The 16,907-nt window shown below is 42.4% G+C and overlaps 1 protein-coding gene across 2 annotated transcripts in view; it reads left to right on the top strand.

The window, feature by feature from the left end:
- VPS13D (vacuolar protein sorting 13 homolog D) overlaps nucleotides 1–16,907 on the top strand; it is a 265,793-nt gene that overhangs the window by 90,085 nt on the left and 158,801 nt on the right. The window contains exons 38-43 of one of the 2 annotated variants that reach the window (XM_065935730.1): nucleotides 2,472–2,612; nucleotides 4,820–4,942; nucleotides 10,806–10,908; nucleotides 11,986–12,138; nucleotides 14,252–14,387; nucleotides 15,707–15,754. In XM_065935730.1, coding sequence (XP_065791802.1) covers nucleotides 2,472–2,612; nucleotides 4,820–4,942; nucleotides 10,806–10,908; nucleotides 11,986–12,138; nucleotides 14,252–14,387; nucleotides 15,707–15,754 — 704 coding nt within the window. Of the gene's footprint in view, nucleotides 1–2,471; nucleotides 2,613–4,819; nucleotides 4,943–10,802; nucleotides 10,909–11,985; nucleotides 12,139–14,251; nucleotides 14,388–15,706; nucleotides 15,755–16,907 lie in introns of both variants that reach the window. The other variant, XM_065935729.1, reaches the window with a different exon arrangement.

Here is a 16,907-nt window from a genome sequence, read left to right as displayed (position 1 = left end):
ATGAAAAATAAGGGCACGAGCACAGAAGGTACAGATTTTTTTCATATTTCTAAAAATATATTTGGTATGTCACAATGGAATTATTTAAAGTTTTCATAGTTAATTCTTTTTGATCCTGGAGTTTGGCTCATTTCAGAACATGAAATTGCTCAGTAGTGAAGGATCACTTGTCTGGCCCTGACAGTAGCTAACTTTCAAGTGAGATTTAAGTCCACACACATTCTAAACTTAAGGCTTCCTCACTTCCTACTGGGCTTGTCTCATTAGAAGAGCACTGAGTCAGTGACAGCACATAACCTGCCTTGCATGCATACATACTGTCGCTTCAGTTGTGTCTGACTCTGTGTGACGTTATGGACTGTAGCCTGCCGGGTGCCTCTGTCCTTAGGATTCTGGCTAGAATCCTAGAATACTGGAGTGGATTGCCATGCCCTCCTCCAGGGGATCTTCCCTGCCCAGGAATTAAACCTGAATCTCTTACGTCACCTGTGTTGGCAGGCAGGTTCTTTACCATTAGTGTCACCTGGGAAGCTGGTAAATGAGTATAACCTGCCTTATGTATTCCCTAAAGTAGTACATGGTTGCTCAGGGCAAGCTGTTCTTCCAGAGACATAAACCTGGATACGATGCAAGTCATTTTCGTATTTCTTTCCTTTCACTGAAAAGACCAGAGTAAGGATGTATGCAGATGGACATTCAAGAACAATCCGGTAACAGGGCTGAACAGTTTGAGCTGCGACATTCTTTACCTTAAAGAGAGTTCTTTGTAGGTCTGGACAGGGTAAATCAAGTAGTGTTGAGGAGCGGTTGCTGCCTTTGAAGTCAGTGGAAAATTAAACTTCCAGTGTGTTTTGCTGCCTGCTAATTGTTCTAGAGTATGTGTCACATTCAATTTTATATGTTAGTTAACATTCTCCCTTCTCTGTTCTGGATTCACTTAAAGGCCACACACTCTTTTTTCCTAATTGTTCAAAATGTTTAACTTCAGCATAATGGTCCCAGCCCTACTAGTTGAGAGAAAGTTTTACAGGGCATATGGTAGCTATTTTTTTTGAGAATCTTTTATTTTCCCAGAGCAAATATTCCTTACTTTTACAGTTGCAGGAACACATTGAGGTCACTAAGCACTAAATGGCGTGAGGAGATGAACGTACCAATGTTAAGCTACATGTTAGATTGGATTTGTATTAGTAAATCACCTCATCTATGGCCAGTGGATTGTGTTTAGGGAAAAATTAACTGGCCTTGAAAAGCCATCTGTAAAACCACAGCAAGATACCATTTTTCTCATCCAACAAATGGGCAAAAAGGAAGTGTGACAGACCTAAGTGTGGTGAAGATATGAGCCATAGAAGTGTCATTTCCTACGGTCAGAATTGTAACTTGGGACAACCACTTTTGAAAACAATTTGACGTGACCTAGAAGCGTACTTGGCAACCCTTCAACATACTTCTAGATCTGTGCCCTTGAGAGTCTCCTATGTGTCCTAGGAAACAAGTGAAAAAGACTGCTTCTAGTAGTGGTCTTCCAAATAGCAGCAAAGCTGGAATCAAGTGCAGTATCTCTTAGCAGTAGAATAGATAAAGTGGTATGTTCATAAGTGGATTGGAACTCAGTGGTGAAAATAATGTGCCACAGATATATGGCATCAATGTGAGCAGATCTCAAAGACATGTTATTGATCAAAAATAGAAACTTGCAAAAGAATACACACAGTTGGATTCTATTTATGTGAAGATCCCCTACATTAGCAGGACACACTAATGTTTTTATTCTTCAGAAATGTATGCATGGGTGGTAAAACTACAAAGAAGAACACAGGAATGATTAAAAATTCAAGCTAATGGGGTCAAGTGGGAGAGGTTTGGTGGGGAGTGGTACTCAGGAACTTCAAAAGCACATATAATGTTCTGTTTCATAAGCTGAGTAGAGGGTACATGAGTGTTTGAGGGGATTTTATTCTTTAAACCATACATAAATGTTATTTAAATATACCTTTTGTACATATGACACGTTTTAAGATGAAAATTTCGAAAAACTTAATGAATTGCCGAATATACCTATTTTTCAACCAGTGGTTCTTGATGTAAGAAGGTAAATTTAATAGTTACTTCAGCCACTGACACTATTTTTCCAACCTGAGTCTGAGACTTTTTTCCATCTTGAGTGTATCAAAAACAGGGCTTGCCTGCTCTTTAATAGAAAAGGGCACATCCCGCCTGCCTGCCTTCCTCCCACCTCTGGAAGACCATGGTTGTGGTGCGTATGTGCTCTGCTGCCTATGTCCTTGAGGCAGCATAGCCATCTGTAGGATAACTTGCAGCTAAAGAGGGTGCCTTCTGTGTGAAATCAAGTTGGAAATAGAAAGCTGTTATCCATAGTATGTCCTTGCTGAACATTTGTGAACGGTGTTCCCCTGTAAACTCTTGGTATCTGCTGAGCAGATGTCTTATTTCCTGTGTTCTGCTAGGCTGGGAGCCATTTATTGAGCCCTGGCCATGCTCCGTATCCTGGCAACAGCAGGCCGCTAGTCGTCTCCATCCTCCTCGACTGAAGCTGGAAGCCAAGGCCAAACAGCGCTTGGATGTCAACATCACCTCTGTGCTAATTGGTGAGTGAAAGTTGTCTTTTGAACACTGGTACCCTTCTGTGCATAAATCCCTTGTCTGGAAGACTGTTAATTCTGGTTTAACAATTACTTGGGCCTGTACCAGACGTCGCTTACTCCTCACAGCTGCTTTCCTGATAAACCCTAACTTGGCCTTATGGTACTCCTCACCCAATTTTTCCAGAGGTGGCATCCCACGTTGGTCCTTTCGGTGCTCAAGGAAGAGTTATGCCATGTAAGAAATACCCATGTCCATGACGAACTTTCTCCCCATGATGCTTGGTCACTGGGGCTTATTAAATGTCCTAGAAGTGAGTTTAGATTCATTTATCTCACTCTATTCACAGAATAATTCTTGAAATGTATGATTTTGATTGTCTTTAGAGCAAGGTCAGTTGTCTGTGCTGTTTCTCATCAATTGTCCTATTGATGTAACTCTAAAAATCACTGGGTTAACGGGTTGTCAAGCTAATGGCGTGAACTCTGAAAGTGTCTTTGACAACACTGAAATGTACACTCCTGGATTCAATGTAGTGAGTCAGAATCTTGTCCCTATACTTGTCCTTATATCAGAAGAATAGTAAATTTATCACACAGTGAGATAGCGCCTTTGTTCACCACGAAACCTACTCACTGTTATTGATCCGTAAGCTCTGATTTTTGGTAACACTGTAGTGTCTGAGTGATAGTAACATATGCTAAAGTTGTGCCTCAGTATCCAAAAGGATTGGTTCCAGCACCACACTCGCTGCCCCTCACCTCCCCCGCCCCCATCCACATCTGTGGCTGCTTAAGTCCCTTGTGTAAAATGGCCTAGTACAGTGAATACAGTTGGCCCTCCATATCTGCCTGCAGAGCCCACAGATATGGAGGGCAGACTGTCCTGCAAATTTGTGAACTTTGTTCAGGGTATCTGTTGGGTTGAGTCTCATAGATTATCCATTGGCTTATTCCCTGTCAGAGTTAAGAGAATGTGTAGTGAAACGAGACCAGAAGTTTATTGATCCCCAGATTTTAAAAACACTGTTTTACATTTGTAGGTCTCATTAATATCAGCAATGTAATGGTAAATTGATCTCATGATTCTTCTATATTATTTTGGCTTCTATGTTATTTCTTATATAATTTGTTCATCTGGAAATTTAGATAAAGTTTGGGAAAGTGTTTTGAAAAGCCATGGTAAATAAGAGCTTACCTCAAACAAAAGAGTTCTATTGATATATTTCTTATGAGTATTTAATTTAAAATGTCTAATTAAAAATATCCTCTAAAAACCATTCTTGTCATTGGTAAAGCTGTTTTATTTTTTTAACCTTTAATTTCTTATTTCTAAAATTGTGCTGAAATCCAGAAACACTGCTGTAACCTCTTAGTGTTTAAAGAAATATAATTTCTGTAGCCAAATACTAGAGCTGAAAACCAGAAACTTACCATCCTTGTTTTAATTTTAATTAGTAAAGAAGGTCTTTACCAAGTGTGGTACGTAATAATTTTGTTAACCTGCTCTTCCTGTTATAATTCTCCTGTTGAAAAAGTAAAGCCACTTCTGGAGAACTGTCAGCTGGATTTCAGCCTCCTGAGTTTGGTGGCCTCTTAGCTGGTCTTTCTTCCTCCAGACCCTGCCCCTTAGCATGGCATGTCATGCTCTTCACAAAGGAAGTTGTTCTCTTTCCTACATTTCTTTGCTATATCCCCCGTACCCCAGCATATTGTACCAGTCACACCACAGTATTCTGTGTTCCCTAAGTGTGACATGTGCCTTCATATCTTAAAGTCTTTGCATGTGCTGTTCTCTCTGCCTGGAATATCCTGTCTAGTCCTATTGGTAACCCTACCTGCTTCAAGACCCAGAACAAAGGTCCTCACGTCTCTGGTGATTGCCATGTATTTGGCTGTGCGCTCCTCCACTTCCGCCAATGCAGAATAAACCTTCCCCTGTTACATGCTCCCATAGCATTTTGTTTGTATCTTTCTTTTAGCTCCTTTCACATTGTGGGATAGTTTTGTGGTGACGGTTGTTTTGCTAACCTTCATTTCTTCCAGTGGAGTATGAGGTTCTTCAAGAAACCAGCTTTCTCGGAATCTAGCATAGGGCCCCGCATTTAGGCAGGCATTCAATAAAAGCTTGTTTTGCTGAATTGAAGTGGTCTGACTTGAACTCTCAATCTTTACCATTTGTGTTCTCAATACCTTTGGGGAATTTTTCCTAGACCAATACATAAGTACCAAGGAATCGTGGATGGCAGATTACTGTAAACAGGACAAGGAAGTAGACCCCACCCCATCTGAAGACTGGATGGGCTCGTCAGTGGATCCTCCATGCTTTGGACAAAGTAAGATTTTTCTCTACACATGTCTGACTAAATCACCTTTGACCCCCACAGCCATGTTTCAGTGAGAAATTCAAATAGAACCATCATTTTCTATGGAAAACCTACAGGAAGTTCTGACTGCCTTCTACAGTTGTTTTAGTCTGTGGAAGGGACTTTTTTTTCTGGCACAACACGCTGAACTTTTCCTCTCAGCTCAGGAGAAGGACCCGCCTTGCGCCATTCCTCAATTCCGGTCACGTGGCACATAAACCGGGGCACCTGGAAATGCACTGGGGTGGCCGTTGGTCAGTTTGTGTTTTGCTCACCTGAACAGTTTAATTGACTGGGCTTTGGGCCTCGATCTTGAAGAGCGTCTTTTCAAGTTTCTAAATCTAAAGATTAGAGAGTTTGGATATATTCTTGAAGAGGGCGGGTGTGTTCCCGCGTGGAAGCAATTGTTTCACGGGGGGGCCTGTACTATAAAGGAGAAAAGAATTGAATGCCCAGCCTCTGAAAGATAGAAAAGTCAGTGTGTTCTCTGTTAACAATGTTTTCTTTCCTTATTTAACGCTTCACCATGGAGCTCTGATTTCCTCAGAGCTGGGGAGGTTGTGATGGCCAACGGCATGGTCCTTAGTTGTTCCACAAGCCATTGTCATCCAAATTCAACTCAGCCCCAGCTCTTTCAGTGTGGTTTCTTTGGGGAGTCTTGGCCAGACTTCACATAACTCATGAATACTTAACTGTTCCATCTGGTCTGCAAACGTGTCACGGGAAGATGGATTTTCTTAGTGTACGAAGTATTTGAACTGGTTCGTCTCTCCTTAGGGTGTATAAATGGATTTTCTATCTGCCTTGTACTTCTTGAAGGAGGAACAAGGCCACGTCAGCTCTGTTTGCTCTGTGTGTTTCCAGACTGTTGCTTCTGAGTCTCAAGGCCATTGCTTGGAAGCCAGGGCTTCTCAGATATCATCAGTTTCAATTCTAGCTCCTCCTCTGGCCTTCCCCATTTGTGTGTTGAGAGAATGTAATGGAGTCTACCCAGAAGGCTCTAAATAATCTTTGTAACATGTAATGTGTCCTAGAGAGTGTGTTTCTAAAAACGTTATTCATGCAGAGGGGTCTTAAATCCAGACTCAGTGCAAACACTAAGAAGGCTGCATCTTTTGGATTTTGATGAAGGACTTTCTTTTGTCTCTCTCCCACTGCTCCCTTCCCTTTTTATTTTAACATCTCCTCTTTCTTTATAGTTAAAAAGCTACCGTATGTATGGTAAATGCCTGTGTTAAATTAAAGCTAGATTTTTATTTACTTATAGATTTTTGTGGTTACTTAGGCTTATAAAGTTTTAATACATCTTTTTAATTAGGCATGAGCGAATATACCTAAATTTCCCAACTCTCTTCTTATTGAGACTTCTTGGATGATAGAATAGCAAGTGAGATTGTATTCTTCTACTAGGCCTGCTAAAGTAATTGTTGGGCATTTGTTTCCAAGGTCAGCCGGTTTGGATCTTGTTGAACCAATCACAAACCTTCAGCTTTTACTCTGGAATATTTAGTAATGATCCCCCCCAGATTTGTACATTTTATTCAGGCCAGCTTCAAAATAAGACCTTGAACTAGAGGTTCTTAATATGAAGTTCAGCCTAAGGGAGCCACTGATTTCTTACTGTTTCTTTAGCTGGGAAAGAAAATTAGCAGCCTCTTTTTTGACCTTATCATTGGCTTTGTTCAGGAAGGGCTGAGATTCCGTAGGTAAACCTGGATGGCATGGCACCTTAATTCATTAGTTTTGTAATCAGGGACCTTTTATGGAAATGTAAAAAAAAAAAGTCCTAGAAATGTCCATGTTTAACATGTAAATAAGACCATGAGGTAACTCCTCAGCTGAGACTGTAGCCTTGGAACATGGGCTGATTCTTCCCCTTGAATTTTTGAGACCCGTGGGAGGCTAGCATTCTGTTGCTACCACCATTTCCAATTGGAGCGGAGTAGCTCCCACTGGAATCTGTACTGCTTGTTCTTGGTTAACTTTTCTATGCCATGTGAGAACAAGCATGCTTTAAATTAAAAATCCTCAAAAGGCTGGTCATTCTGTTCAAGTGAATGTGAGTGCATTTTCTTTCCCCAACAGAGAAAAAAAGGAGCATGCTCTGTTGACACAGGCTCCACAGTAAAAGCCAGCATTAAAGCTGTCTGGCTCACCTCATCAAGTACTTCGTGAGCGCCTAGTGATCACCAAAGGAATGAGCCAATAAGTGCATGATGCTTGCTGTGTTTGTAATGTACACTGTTTGCGCTAATGTTTTGGAGACGAATCTTCTTTTTCGCTGTATTGATTCTCACCCTCTAACTTTGTCTCTCCTGTCTACCAGGCCTCCCCCTTGTCTACCTTAGAACTAGGAGTACAGCCAGTCTGACTAACCTAGAGCACCAGATCTATGCTAGAGGTACAGTACAGCCAAGCGAGGGCTTGCTTTATTTTCCTGTTTTAAGAACTGCCTCGTACATCTTATTTTCTGTGAACACAGGAGCCAAAGGGGGGTATAACCAGTTATGAGTACTTTGTTTTAGTAACGGGAAAGATCATTTCCAACTAATGGACAAAGTACCGTATTGTATTAGAAGGAAGTGACGTGCTGATTCTTATTCTGTCTCTTGCATGTGCTTTTTAATCTTCAGTGGAAATAAAATCAACTCTACCGTGTATGATGCAGAAGCATCCAGTGTCAGTTAGAGGTGATGTCTATACTGAAAAACAAATGATCGGAAGAAAACCTTCCTCCATCAAGCCCTGCAGCGAGTCTTTGTTTATAGACTACTCTGTGAATGTTTATTCTTATGGTAATGCAAAGGGCAGTGTGGACTAGGAGCTATGATGATCAGGAATGGAGCTCAGAAAAAAATTTCCAGTAAATAATTGCTTAGACACAAATCTTAATTTCCTTAGAAATGAATTGAGGTTCTTAGGAGGTAGAAAAAAGAATGTTCTTTGTTTCTATCTCTGATCCTTTAAGGGTTTTTGAGAATTTGACTGGTAAGTAAATATGAGAGGAAGACATCATAAACTTCAAGGAATTAGAATCGCAAAATGTTCAGTTCTTCTTTTGTGTGAAGGAGTGCAGTTTAATGTGAATGATCTATGTTTGTTGTTGGCTGCCACCACCAGATCCTGGGTCATAGTATATTTTGTAAAAATATACCTTTTGAGCTTCCTCTAAGGAGTTCGGAACAGGGATATTAATAAATGAGGGCAGTACTATGATTTTTTTCTGCAAGGTTTTACTCAGATTGATGTTTGTGAGGAGGGCTCCCAAAGTTCAGGCTTGATTCTTCATTTTTTTATGAAGAATTTTTTATACCTCTTAAGTTTTTGTATATCTGTTATTTCATCTTTTGGGCTCAGCAAAGCATTATTCCTATGTAGCCCATGGGGACAGAAGCTCAGAGAGACTAAGTAATTTGCCTCCATTCACATGAGAGGCCTGGGACTTTATTTCTCTGATTTACAAGCCAGGTCCTTTCTGATAGGCTGAGCTGCTTAGAGCATAAGAACCCGCACTGTGTATAATAGTCACATTTCCCTGGGGATCAGGTCCACAGGGCAGACATTTCCTCAGCTGGAGCTATTTAAGCTAAATGTGGATGTGAGGAGCTTGGGGTTCTTTCAGCCTGTGAACCAATTAGGTCTGGTCACCAAAGGAGGTTTCTGAGGCCACCAGGGAATCCTGTTCTCTTTGGTGAGCTTGGGGCTTTTGTCCTCTGGAGCTATGCCCAAGCCAGGTACACAGTTGAACTGGACTCTAGTGTGGAAGATGTCTGCTTCTTCCCCTGTGAGTTTAGACTTGTGAGCCCCTCCACTTATTTTTATCCTCAGTGAGGCAGGCTGTTGAAGTCTCTGCGGGTATGTGCAATCTACACAATCAGCTTGGGGACCTTAGCAGTGTGCCTACCCAGGCTATTTAATTCCACAGCCATATACTCGTGAATACCTTTATATGGGTTCCTAGCACTTTATTCCATATTACAGTGTGATCAAAGCCATTTGCCACCTGTTCTTTTTAAATCTAATTTGCAAATAGAAACTTAGCGTCTGGCTCACAGTGGGATATGAAAGCACATCTGGCTTCTTTTCCTCCTGGGCCCTTTATCTTCTGCAGTAAAGCTGCTTTCTGGCTCAAGGAGAGGGAGGTTCCTTTCAAGGTGCCACAGTGAGTACTGTTTACCCTGCTGACAGCTCTTAAATTTTTTACTCCCCCTCTGCTCTTGTCAGCAGCCTCACAGCTACTCCTTAATTTTCAACTTGTTGAATACTGATTTTTTTTTTTAAATCAAGCCTTGGGAACTAAGTGAGGCCATTGGGATGAGAAATGGGCATATTCTAGGTGGAGATTATATTTAGATGCATTTGGGGTGTCTCTAAAAAGCTAACCACTAAGTTGTGAGAACACGCTGGAGCCTACTCACTTACTTAGACTCCCCTGAGCCGTTGTTCTTACCAAAACAGAACTTATCTTAACCTGAAATGGCTTGTTGTGGCCTGTGTAGAGCACTAACTTCTGAAAACTTGAGAAGCTACAAAGGGAAAAGGAAACAGTGGTTACTTTTTAGAAGATGTGACGCTGACTTAGCCCTACTGCCCTTGTGCCGTACCCAAGAGGTGGGAAAGGCAGGCTTTGGTGGGGTTGGCGTTCTTAATTTTGCTGGCAGGAAACACACGGTCCTAGAAGATGAATTGAATTTTGCTGTAGTCTTCTCAGCCGGCAACTGCAGGCACCTCCAGCTGTCATTTTCTCCACAGCTGCAGACAACTTGGATCCTGGTCTTCCGAGGGCTGTCTTTGTGCTTTAAACCCAGACACAGAGTAAGACTGGGCCTCGCCCGTTTTTGTCTGCCGGGTGTGTATTGTTGAGCACGTCAGCCTGGAGGCTCCCAGCCTTGGGCTGCTGCTGCTTTTGTGGTTCCTGCTCCCACCTCGCTCTTTCTTTGTGTGGCCAGTAGAGGAAGCACAGGCCCTGGTAGGGGCCAGGGCCTCTCTGCTCCCAGGAGCGCACAGCAGGCCGAACGGGCACCAGAGAGCCTTCATCAGTCTGTTTCCAATGTTCATAGTCAGGTCCAGCTCCCCCTAGAACTGGATCACTTACAGTCTCGTATGGATCAGTGTTTCTCTTCAGTTTCCCCGATTAGAAGCTGCTTGGTGAAGGAAACCATATTTTGTGTTCTTCTTGGCATCTCCATAGGACCCGCCTAATACCGATGGTGAGGATATCTGTGCAAGAAAAATGAGCTAAAAACTTCATTTAAATAGCTTTGGGATAGTATCTTTTTGAACTTCCAGGGAGGAAAACCCACAACTGCATATGTAAGAGAACAGAAAAGGATGTTTTTATTTTTTTATAAATGTGCTTAGTGTGACTCAAGGGTAACTCTTATACAAAAGAGAGCTTCCTGAAAGAAAAGGTGTTTTGGACAAAGTGATACAAGTACACGTGTTCTGTCTTGCTGCAGTTCAGGTTATCTGTTTCGAATGGCTTTCTTGGGAGCAGTAGAGGTTCATGTCTGTCTTTTTTGATGCCAGCTGTGGTAGGTCTAATGCCTTCTCCTGCGTTAAGGCCCATAAGAATCACGGGAGAAGTGTGGGGTGAGAGTTGTTAACCCTCACAGTCAGTCGTTGGGGGCCTGAGTCATCTCACAATAGGTGGCAGAGTACATGAAGATGTCCTGCTTGGCCTTCAGCACACCTGTGGTGCTTTGTTCTTTTTTCTCTCCACATCAGCCTCTTTGCACGAGAGGCCGTGATGGGCACTGCCTCCAGGTGTGGGGAGGGTCTCTGCCGCACAGGTCAGGGCGCGTGCTGATGGCCTTCTGTTTGCTCACAGCAGAGATGAAAGCCCCCAAGCGCCGGCAGCCGTTTGTCCCTTTCGCTCTGAGGAATCATACAGGCTGCACTTTGTGGTTTGCCACCCTGACCACCACGCCCACCAGGTAAGGCCCATGCCATCTGTCACCCGGTGACATCTCTGTCACCACAGGCTCCTGTGTACCAACCCAGCTGAGCAAGGCAGGCCCTCCATGAGGCTCTTGGGATCCATTGCATTTGAATCAATAACGTGCTGCTTGCTGAGACTTATGGTGGAGGTTCTGGTTCTACATAGAGTCTATAGTCAGAGAAGTAGATCTTGAGTCTGAAATATCCAAACTATGATTTTGATCCTGGCATCCATTGTTTTTAAAGTAAAAGTTGAGCAGTTTAAGGATGTGAAAGAAAAGTCACCCCATCCCTTCTCCTTGGTCTTCATTCTACTTCCCCCTTTAAGAGAAGCTGTATGCTATTATGGAATCAAATGTTTTGCCCACTTTTCTTCCAAAACTGCTTGAAAATACCTCTCATATCCCTCACCTCCAATCTGGAATTTTCCAAACCTGTAGCATGCTTGAGTCCAGATGGAACTGGGTGGAGTTGGGAGAACAAATGGGTTCACCTAAGCCAAGTGAGAAGGCTTTCTAACAACTTTCTGCCGATTTAGACCTTGGCTCAACTCTCCAAATGCAGGCCGATCTTCCCAATTTAGTAGTGAAGTGTATGAAATGAGGACCAGAATCAGTTGATTTGAGACGGTATTCTTCCTGCCTCCACCAAGTATGGTAGTGCTCCAGAAGAAACCTTTTTTTTTTTAAGTCAGTTTTTAGTTAATAGTCACACACACACACACAAAAGTCACTTAACTATTGGGTTGGCCAAGAAATTCATTCAGGTTTTCTAATACTACAGTTAAAAGTCACAACTAGCTTACATAACCCCTTGGGTACCAGACTGTACTGCTGGCAGCAGGTGATTCTGCAGTGGTTGCTTTCAGCTGTTTGTAAAGTTTCAAATGTTATGATTGATCATGAAGTTAACTTGTGTTACTGACCTTTAAGGTCCTCTTTTGCAGCCAAGTTATGTGACCTTATTGCTGCGAATTGCGTCCTGGGAAGATTTCTGCTTCCAGCCCTGAGTTCTGGGTGAGAGGGAGGTAGAGAGAAAGAGGGACCAGCTGATACTGTCTGCTTTGGTTCCAGGGCTGCACTGTCTCACAGTGGGAGTCCAGGTGTGGTTCCGGAAGGGAACGGGACGCTTCTGGATGATGCTCACAATGTTAGCGAGTGGCGAGAAGTCCTGACGGGTGAAGAGATTCCCTTTGAATTTGAAGCAAGAGGAAAGCTAAGACACAGGTAAGACGTGGTTTTCTGTTTGCCTCAAAAAATGGGGGGAAAAAAAAATATATATATAAGTAATTGTCCCTAGTGTTTTGCCTCTTCACTTTCCTTTGTTAATGGCTTTAATGTTTTATTTTTAAAAGGTGTTTAGAAAACCAGTGTTTCCTTTTTAAAAAAATATAGTGACTATTTGGGAATACATTTCTTTCCATCAGTTATCCCTTTATTTGACATGTGAGGTGGTAACTGGTATGTTCCATGTAACTGCTTTGGGTGAAGCATAGACAGATCATAGCTCTCCAGTTCATTGCATCCTAGCTGGTTTTCATGATGGAGTGGTGACGTGGTCTTATGAAAAACGTTATCAAAGCATGGCGAGTTTTAAGCTACATGTGTACCCTTTCAGCAAGCAGATGGTTTCAGGAAGCAAAGCCGATAATAATAAGATGCTCTTGTTCTTTTCTTTCTTAATATTTATTTATTTATTTGGCTGTGTCAAACCTTAGCTGTGGCACGAGGGATCCTCACTGTATCATGTGGGATCTTCCATTGTGGTGCATAGACTCTCTAGTTGCGAGGCTCAGGCTCTTGAGTGTGTGGGCTCAGTAGTTGAGGCTTATGGGCTTAGTTGCTCCGCAGCACGTTGGATCTTAGTTCCAAGACCGGGGGTCAGACGCATGTCCCCTGCATTGGAAGGAAGATTCTTAACCAGTAGACCCCCAGAGAAGCCGCATAAGATACTCTCATTCTAAGAATAACTCACTTAGGGAGACCACTTGGCTGATGCACTCAAAACCACCAAAGGCTGGGAATAAATGTGAAAGAACATTGTGCCTGGTAACCAAGAGGGTGTAAAATGTGTAATAAAATGTTCTTTCCTGCACTTTTAAGCATTTCTTGCCAGCATTTTTAAGTAGAAGGGCTGTCTGGTAGATTTTAAGATTTTAGCATTTGAGCCTCATTATCTAAAACTTAAGAGATTGGCTTCAACCTTCTGTGGTCACATGTGTTCTTGGTGCGTTGATTTCTTTGTATGCAGACATGCTACTCAAACACTCTTCCTTCCATATAGCTGTGCGCCTACTCACATTACTCCCTAGTGGCAAGAGTTCTGACCTTGGGTGTCTCCAGTGGTTTTTAGGAAAAGAAGTTTATAAAAAAAATCACTGCGCTGGGCACATGTACCTGGAAACCACGTTAGAATTTCCAGGGAAGAGTGGTGAGCATTTTTCTGTTCCACAGAGTTCCTGGAGAAGCTGATTATAGAACCACTCGCTGTATTTCTTAATAAACACTGCCTCTGTTGTAGAAGCGGTTTGGCTTTTTTGTTATTTCCGTTTCCATGTTTTGTAACTCATTTCAAGTCCCACCTTTCTGCTTGAATTCGTCGAAATAAATGCCTTCTCTGGTGTTTCCCCCTTTGGCATCCTGTCCCCCACTCCCTGCCTCCCTCCCCCCTTCCCTTCCTGTCAGCCTCAAGTCCAGTTCCTCATTTCAGGCTTCTGGCTTGAATTAGGCAGAATCTAAAATAGAATTAAATGTGCAATTTCCTCCCGTTCCTCCTGTTCTGCCCACTGCCTTCTACTGCAGTTTCAGCAGAGCACGTTAGCCCTAAAACCCTGCGGGCTCTGTGTCTCATTACCTCGTCTGTAAGCTTCTAGGACCGAAGCCCAGTGACTGAGTGTGGTTCTGGGAGAAACTGGAGATTCCACAAAAGAACCAAGGAGAAAATGTCGTTTTAGGCATTTCCAAGAGTGTGGTTATGTGATTACATTGCTAGCGCAGCATTTTCACTACCCCACTGTCCCACTTTTAGTTGATGTCGTCATTTCATGAAGGTTGAGGTGTAGGGGTGGGTGGAAGACAGACCCGAGCTAGTTCACCTGGTTTGTATAGAGGGAGGGCAGCTGCCACTCTTGCTCAAGCTCTGTACATCTTGCAGTTTTGTTTTAAGCATAAGACGCAATTAAAAATATCCTCTTGATTTCCCTTGCATTAGGTAATCACCAAAAAGTTTGGCCAGCTGGGTTTTTATGTCATTATGCAGTAAATCCGATTTCAGGCTTTGCTCCTACTCCTCCCTTGGTAGGATTGTGCTTAATGTCTTTTTCTGTGTTCTGCCTGACAGACACACCCATGACCTCCGGATTCATCAACTGCAAGTGAGAGTGAATGGCTGGGAGCAAGTGAGCCCAGTGTCTGTGGACAAAGTTGGGACCTTTTTCCGATATGCTGCACCAGATAAGAATTCCTCATCCTCTACGGTGTGTGGCTGTGGCAAGGGTGTTCAGTGGCAGGGTTGTGCCTTGGCCACACACCCTCAAAGCCAGGCGGTCAGACAGGCCTGTAGTAGCCTTGCTCTAGTGAAATTTTCTTTCTTTTTTTAATGTTTTATTTTATATTGAAGTATAGCCTGATTAACAGTGTTGTAATAGTTTTAGGTGACAGCAGAATGACTCAGCCATACATGTCCATTCTCCCCCAAACTCCCCTCCTGTCGAGGCTGTCATATAACACTGAGCAGGGTTCCCTGTGCTGTATAGTGGGTCCTTGTTGGCTATCCATTGTAAATGAAATTTTCTCGTTCTTCAATTTTCCTAGCGCTGGGAAGAATACCCAAGATTATTTTGGGTCAATCATAGGCATTGATAATCACCATATAGATAAGCCAGCCAGTGGTTAGTTTTAGTAGAAAAACAGGACCTAAAATTGGCATTAATGCATATTACCCTACCTGTGCAACTCGATTTTATCCTCACCCAGACCAACCAGCAATTTACAAGGTTGCTGAATATACATTGGCTTTATTCCACATATCATTATGCTTCCTTTATAGTCTGTCTTCACTACACTTTTACAAGGCTACTCCTTGATCCTTCTAGCTCCGTGTCTCCAAATTCTACTCTCTGGCATAAAGACAGATGTCCGCTGTTGTTTATTTTCTGGTCACGCATCCTCTCAGATACCCTGGCCCTGATTTTACCCAGCTGTAGTTCTAGAGATTGGAGGCCAGCCTGGAGAATGCAGCATTCCTGACCAGAATGTGCAGGTGGAGGCTGGCATCCCAACTGATATGACCACTGTGGGTGCCCTTGCCAGACAGTTACACTTCAGGGGGTAATGGTGCTCCTTGTTGAGTAGCCAGTGGTGACTAGGAAAGCGCAGATTTGCAGAGACGTGGAAGCTTTCCTCATGCTCGCTCGCTTCATGAAAAATATTCTTGGAAGACACTGATGTTTTCATGGTCCGTCTTGTGCCCCAAGTTTCTTAGAAAAGGAAGCTTTCTTTCAAGATGACTTTTTTCTCTCCAAGTTAACATTCAGGAACAAAAGGACTAATTCCCCTAAGAGATACCTTTCTATTGTCTTGATGCATCCTGGAGAATTTGGGGTATGTTGAATGATTGTAAAAGGAATATCGCTTTTCCCATATCTTCCAAGATGCTTTTTCTTCACAGTAGACCGTTCTTCACCTAAGAGTATTTATAAACACCGCCTTTGCAAACAACTTAAGTTGCCATTGAATTTAATGATGCCTGTGTCTTAGCTCTGTACTGATTCTTTGACTTTGGGATCTTTCTTAGATTGGCAGCCCGAGCAGCAGGACGAATATTATCCATCCCCAGGTTTATGTGAGTATGATTTTTCTGTGTCACTGTGTTTACTGCATGCACATATAGCTCCTGATGACCACTGGACTCTGTGGTTGGAATTTATCTTTTTCATTTTCTGTTAATGATTTCCTTCCTTTTAAAAGAACTTGCACGGAAATATTTTCACCTAACTTGGTCTATGAGACTGAATATTATAGGGAAGGAGAAAAAAAAGGGCAAATGTTTTGGTCCAAGGTCTCTTTTTCTTTCTAAGTTAAATATAAATTAACCTTTGTACAGCTGTACATATTTTACAGGTTTTCCCCCAAAGGTCAACATGAAAGTAACTCAGAATGAAAAATAGTAAGATTCCCCCACCATTTGAGTTTTGAAACATCACCACAGGATGACATTAAAAGGCTGTTTTGTGGTTTTTGCTTATAATTTCTTCTCCCTGAGGATAGTAAGTTTTAAAATGTGAAATTTCAGATAAGCACAGAGGCAACAAGATCGAGATTTAAGACAGTTGTTACTGGGCCCTCGTTCTCCCGGGGCTTTGCTGGGCTTGGTCAGTGGAGGCTTTTGTGATGATTGTGTCCTTCTGATAACACTCTAGGAAGCTGTACTCCACCTTAAAAAAAAATTTTTTTTAATTTAAAAAATTTATTTATTTTTAATTGGAGGATAATTGCTTTACAATATTGTGTTGGTTTCTCCCATATCTCAACATGAATCAGCCGTAGGTATGTGTATGTTGTCTCCCTCTTGAACCTCCCTCCCAGCCCGCATCCCATCCCACCCCTCTGGGTCATCACAGACCCCAGGTTGACTCCCTGTGTTATATAGCTCCTTCCCACTAGCTATGTATTTTATACATGGTAATGTATATGTTTCAGTGCTACTCTCTCAACTTGTCCCACCCTCTCCTGCCCTCGCTGTGTCATTAAGTCTGCTCTCTATGTCTGAGTCTCTATTCCTGCCCTGCAAATAGGTTCATCATCTTAGGTTCTAGATTCCATAATATGTGTTAATATACTATATTTGTTTTTCTCTTTTTGACTTACCTTACTCTGTATAACAGACTCTAGGTTCATCCACCTCACTAAAACTGACTCACTTGCAATCCTTTTTATGGCTGAGTAGTATTGCATTATGTATATGTACTCCAGCTTCTTTATCCATCCCTTTGTCA

The sequence above is a fragment of the Muntiacus reevesi genome, chromosome 5 (assembly GCF_963930625.1).
Source record: "Muntiacus reevesi chromosome 5, mMunRee1.1, whole genome shotgun sequence".
NCBI classification, from domain to species: Eukaryota; Metazoa; Chordata; class Mammalia; order Artiodactyla; family Cervidae; genus Muntiacus; species Muntiacus reevesi.
The sequence above is the reverse complement of the archived record's forward strand: the minus strand, read 5'-3'. Positions and strand labels throughout refer to the sequence as shown.